The sequence below is a fragment of the Aythya ferina genome (genome assembly GCF_964211825.1).
Source record: "Aythya ferina genome assembly, chromosome: 21".
Taxonomy (NCBI): Eukaryota; Metazoa; Chordata; class Aves; order Anseriformes; family Anatidae; genus Aythya; species Aythya ferina.
Genome location: NC_140319.1, coordinates 4,759,671 through 4,766,097, shown reverse-complemented (window position 1 = coordinate 4,766,097; position 6,427 = coordinate 4,759,671). Strand labels below are relative to the sequence as shown.

General features: G+C 45.4%; 1 protein-coding gene across 1 annotated transcript; it reads right to left on the bottom strand.

Annotated features, from left to right (window-relative positions):
• Positions 1-4,360: 4,360 nt before the first annotated feature.
• Positions 4,361-6,427, bottom strand: FNDC10 (fibronectin type III domain containing 10). Its single transcript, XM_084494852.1, has one exon. The coding sequence runs from the start codon at positions 6,398-6,400 to the stop codon at positions 5,705-5,707; it is 696 nt and encodes a 231-aa protein (XP_084350978.1). The 5' UTR covers positions 6,401-6,427; the 3' UTR covers positions 4,361-5,704.

Genomic DNA, 6,427 nt, shown 5'->3' with positions numbered 1-6,427 from the left:
TTTCAAATCTTTCTCTTAAAAAATGTGAGAGAATTTAGAAAATAGTAACAACTGCACCAATACTGACTGACTCCATCACTGTCCGAGGCCTGCACCACACCATAATGAAAACTTTGGTCTTCCCAAAACTCCCAGGCCATGGTACGGCCTTTCCAAACTAAAAAGACAAGGGAAAAGTGTCACCTACGTGAGCCAAGGTACCCTTCATGTCATGAGGACACCAAGGGAAAATTCATATGTCAGCACTTGAGCCCTGTCATTTATAGAAGCAGCGGGAGGATGGCTGTGGTAGCTTCGACCCTAGCAGGGCCACTTGGAAGGCAGGCATGGAACAGGCTCAGCACTCAAAACCTACTGGTTTTTGACACATCGCACAGCTCTTACCAGGAAATTCATTTCCATTTGTGCATCTGTCTTCCTCTCTGGAAATCTGTTCTAGTTTAAAAGGAATTTCACTGGCACAAATCTGCATTTCATGCTGCATTTTCATCTTCTAAAAGTAGGACCTACAAGACATTCTTCAACTTCAACATGCTGATATATTACCTGCAACCACCATGAATTCATTACACAGCCAGGGGCTCTTAATGATTTATATTTAGTACTTCTACAGCTCTGAAGAGTCTCAGGAACACATATATATACACGTCCTCATGTTTCATCTACAAATGCCCAGACAGAAATTTCATAATTTGCTGTGACCACAGCAGGTGATACATTCTAATCATCCCCAGATCCCAGTCCCCCAATTTAGCTACTACACAATCCTGTCTCATTTGATATACAGGCAATTTTCCAACACCCAGGAAGTAATTACTCCAATTTTATAATGTAAGGCCTTGAGGACTTTTTTCACTCTGTGTTTGTAATGCAATGCTTTAATTGCATCTCTGCAAAAAGCTGTTTCATAAATACCAAATATTTTTTTCCTGGCAGCCTTTGCATCTTTTTTTCCCAAATGTGTCCTATTCCCAGATTTCACACACATATAAGTTCCTTTTGCCTGGCAATGTAAGCCACATACTCCATTATTCAGAACGTGACTCAAGTGACCCAAGCAATCACTTTTTCCCTGAAAAGCAGAGAATTTGGGCTTGTTTTCTTTCTCAGCACTAGGTGGCAGCCAAATGTTGCAGTGGCTCCACTGAGCTGGGCCATGGAGGAAAGCTCCCAAGATGGGTTTGGATGGAGAGGTGAATCACCCCTAACAAGAAGTAAATGGGTTTGACCCCCTGGATCAATCCCAAGCACTGTGCACTTTGCACAAAAGCCTTTTCCCCCTTTTCTCTGTGGAAATGGGAGCTTTCTCTTGGAAAGCAGGAGCTACACACAAGCTTTTGTCTTCCCTCTGCTTAACACTGGAGACACCTCAGGGTATGTTACTCAGTACACCTCAATCCTTTAAACTCACGTAAAGACAGTGTCCTGGGCTGTTTCTCCTGCTGAAGGAAATCACATTTTCTTGGTTTGCAGAAGGCACCTGGAGGGTGATTTTGGCAACTCCATTACTCCAGTGGGGGAGAATTCACCAGAAAGAGCAAAGGATAGGGAAGGACCAGATCAATTCTGGCATGAGAGAGACGAGTGGCCTACACCAGATAGTTGAGAGAAATACCCATAATAGAACAGAGTCAACATAAGCACTTTGAGAGGGCAGGTTTGTGTGAAGACTCCAGCCTTGTGTATTGATTGATGTGCAGAAATTTGTGGAAGTTAAACCAGGCTGTGTTATTTTCTACATCCTTCCCTCAATGCTCAGAACACTTTACCTCTTTGCATGACCCTCAGATACTGCTGAAAGCAACACCAGACAGGGTGTATTTGCTCCAGCTAAGGCTGCAGGAAAACCCATCCAAGCATCGCTGCTATAATTACTCAGCCTTTAACAGGAATGTGACACGGTTAACTGTTATCTGTCACTTCTCCTTTCAGCCCACTCTTCCTAGCCTTTCTTTTGGATCATGCTGGTGAAATAGAGCAGCAGTCTCGAAGACTTCAACTCCAGGTCTCCATGGAAGCAAAGTACCAGCTTTAACTTGCACCTCCAAAGCCGAGCAGCCCTTCCTTTTATGTACCACAGAAAGTACCCTAATGGAATTAGAAGAGAGATTCTTTGCCTAAGGCTCAGACTGCTTCCTCCAGAAGATTCAAAGCAGGGGTCAGGCTGAGCTTGAGCTGCTTCCATCTAAGCTGTTGTTTTCCTCACATTTAACACAGGACAAGAGAGAGAAAACAAAACAAAACAAAACAAAAACACACAAGCCTGTTAACAAGCATATCGTCCTCCACTTTAACTCTCGCGGAAATGGACCTGGCCTGATATTTGTACTGGAAATTACCAGATAAATGCAAGACTATATACCACCTAAGAGTGCACCCTACGGATTTTTAACACCCAGGTACTTGTATAGAAATAGGGAGACTGTGCAGTTGCCTTAGAAGCAATCTCCACTGTTTCCTAAAGCATTAGGTACATAATGGCCAGTTTCTTGGCAGTTATAAATCAGCATACTGCCACTTTACTGCTGCCTGGACAGGCTAGGATTGATTATATCTCTGCAAGGCACTCTGCATGCTTTGGGAATTGCTGCAAATACTGGATAAAGCTTACTTTAACTTGCAGTTGCACACAAAGGCTTGTTGGAGTCAAATGAATATTGAGTCTATTGACATGGATTTTTTCCCACTATTACAAGTAAGGAATTTCTATACTCATGACAGAGTGGGAAAAAAAAATCAACAAAACTACCAGTTATCAATTCTTTGGAAGATGTTCTGCTTAATGTCACACACACGAAAAGGGAACACTCTTTTCTTTTCCAGACACCAAGCTGTGTCCAATTAAAACTTAACCCACTGAAAACAAATGAGATGCTATGAGATGTTGTTTCCCACATCCCATCTATAATGCATGGAGAGCAAAACACTGATAAAAATAATCCTTTAGAGAGTTACAGAATTTCCTCCAGCAGGATTTATGTTCTTGTTCTACATCTTTTGCTCTTGCTTGTCTCTCCTCTGCCCAGCATGCAGTTGCAAGGCAATCCACAGAGGCAGATGCATCAAGATGTGAGATGACTACAAATAACTTCTGTAGTAGATACAAAAGGTGCTGTTTTAGCAGACAGCCATATCCTATCACTAAGTGCAGAGGTGTCTTAGTGAAAATAGTCACATACAAATCCATGAATTAAATTTGATGTGGTGCTCAGTTTCCTGACATCAGCATTACTGCAATGAATAGTGCTGGCTGCACAAGAAATGAAGTAGCTTGAATTGGCAAAGGAAGAAGTATTTGGGAACTAAGGCAAAGCTCCTGCAGAGGTCAAACAGGGATCATTTATACTCAAATCCAGACACCTGGCTACCAGAATTAATGGGCTTGGCTCAGTGAGTTTGCATACATGGCTTTGAATAGGAGGCTGAACTTGGTGGCCTTCAAAAGTCCCTTCCAACCTAATTATCCTGTGATCTAAACCTCTCATAAACAAAAACCAAGTATTCAGAGAATACCTATTTTCATATTTCTGATAATGTTATCATAATTTTACATTAGGTAATACAATATCATTATGACCATATTCGTTCACTTTGTGAGTCAAACAAATCTTGAACCATTCAATATTTGTGATTTTCTTCATTTCTTTTCATTATTTTCTTAATTTATTAAGGTCAATGCCAAAGTGGTACAAGACTCATCAGTAACACGTTTAATTTTCACATCTGGCAGTCCACAACAAATGAGGAACAAAACAGTAACACTGTTTGACAGAGGCTGACAGAGATATACAAAATCAGTGGCACTCCAGCAGTCCCGTACAGAACTGGCTACAGGAAAGACTGACTTGAAACCGTTGAAAGACCTTTGGTCCAAATTCACGCGGTGTTTAAATTCACTGAACTAAACCACTAGATACAATAAAACGTGATTGCCTTTTCCTTGAGCAGCCAATCTCCTTAGCGATAAAAAAAATATGACATTGTCCTTCAGTGACAATGAATGACACTGTCCTTCCATTACTGCGATTCTAGATATTGTCAGGCTGCTTATATCAAGCACACAGGCAAATAAATAAAAAGAGAATGCTGTTAAATTTAGAGTCAGCTGCATGTGAGAAAGCCAACAAAGCAAGAATAACAAACAGGTATTTCTGCCTGGTGAAATAGAGTCCTTCAGCTCCTTAACCGCTTATTGAAGTTATTGAAGGGATTATGATTAGTACAAATACTGCATTTTTTTTAAGGATTGCATATACTTTCTGTATTTACCCTCTAATAGCAAGTTTATACTTCACAAACTATTTCACAAAAGAAAAGCACATGGGTTATTCACCAGTGATAAACACTTACACAGATCACATAGGAAACTGAAGTATTTTAATAGCAATACCCCATTACAGAAGAGCCCTTCCCCTACTTTTGCTTTAGGTACGTTTAAGTGATACAAAGTCATTGTCTGTTACAGCAGTCACCTATATACAAACAGCACTAAATAAAAACTAAACACACCAGCTCTCAGATGGTAACTGACTCTAGTTTATGGATATATTGAAGTTCAAGTACTGACCAGCCTAAGTTTGTTTTCAAAAACAAAAGAACACACCAGTTTCAGAGACAAAAACACGAGGGGAGATACAGTTGTCTATGAAGACTACAGGAACAGATATACCAAGAGAAATGGGACAAACTCTCAACACTAAGGCACAAGAGAATTAATACTCGAATATGGCTAAAACCTTATAACCTTATTGACTACAGCATTGAGTGAGCAGTTAACGATGAGTGTTCCTATGCTCAAAACACTCGGCTACAACATTAGTGGGTTTTGTGTTCCAGATGATTTTACCTCAGTGCGGCTGCACGTGGCATTCCTAAAAAAAAAAAAAAAAAAAAAAAAAAAAAAAAAAAAGGGGGGGTGGATTTAAGAGGGCAGTGATGGGTGTTCGCTTACATTGCACTTATTTTATACCTAAGCATCAGTTCATAATTCCGCAATGAAATGGAGCTCCATCCGCTACTAATTTCATCTGTTTTTGTGGGGACCACCATTCTGGTCGCTCAAAGGGCTCCCACCCCATCACGCAACCCTGCCAGCCCCCAGCACCTGGGAGCAGCATAAGGCACGATACAAAGCCCACGTAAATCAGAGGGGGATTTAGGTGGGCTTTGGATCAAACACACAGCTAGCTGTGGGGCTGTGGGGTTGCACGGGGCTTGCTCTCTCTTGTGGATTTAAATGATGCTCCCCCTTGGGAAAATAAATAAATTAATTGAAAGTGCATGTCTGGAGCGAGGAGATTTAAGCGCAGGCTTAAAACGAGCATGTTCTTGAAAGTCTTCTCGGACGGGCCCTCTGTGGGATCTGTCGCTTGCTCCTAGCAGCAGAACTTTTTCTGGCACTTGTGGATGTTTGCCACCATTCACTTTTAATCCACTGCGATCCTGCAGGTTGAGCCCCTGAGCACAGCTCAGGCTGCAAACACCCCATTACGCAAATGATGATCTCCAAAACACACGAGAAAACCCCAAATCCCAGGAGCCCGGCAAAGCCAAACCCAAATCCAACCAAAGCTTCCAACGACGCTGTGAGCAGAACCGGCAGGAGCAGAGCTCAGAGACCCAAATCTGTCTCCATGTCAGAGAAGAAGAACCAAGAAAAGCTCAGCAGCAGCCCGGGGCCATGGTGGGGTTGTGAAGCCACGCTTCACGCACGACGCGAGGCGGCAGAGGAGGCGGCACCACCGCCGGCTGGGCTCATGAGGTTCTCGGTGATGTAGGCCACCAGCAGGCAGATGAAGACGAGCATGACGCAGATGGAGCCGCCGACGGCCGTCATGGCCACGACGATGTCCCTCATGGCGGCGGGCTCCACGCGGAACTCCACGCACTGCGCGGGCGGCGCGGGCCTCGGCGGGGCGTAGCGGGGCTGCAGGCACAGGCGATAGCGGACCCCGCCGTGCGCCTCGGGGAGCAGATAGTCGCGACAGGAGGCCCCCAGCTCCACGCTATCGCAGGGGAAGCGCGTGTAGGTGCCATCCCACGAGCAGTTGAGGGCGAAGCCGCGGAGGCCGGCGGCGGGCCGTGGCGGGGCCCATTGCAGCAGGACGCTGCCGTTGCGCAGCGCATTGGCCACCAAGGCTCCGCTGGGCGAGCGGTGAGCCAAGCAAGCTCGGGCCGAGCACTGGAAGCCACGGGCAGGGGGTCTGAAGCACAGCCGGCCGGCTGCTGCTGCCCCTTCGGCCCGCACCTTGTAGGGGCACCAGGGCTGCTGCTGCTGCTGCTGCTGCTCCTGGTGATGCTGCTGCTGCTGCTGCTGCTGCTGCTCATCCGGAGGGGCGGCGGCGGGGGGCGGCCCGCAGAGGCAGAGCAGGGCGAGCAGGGCCGGCAGCGGGCTGGGCATGCCGGCCGCCTCGGCATGGAGCCGGGG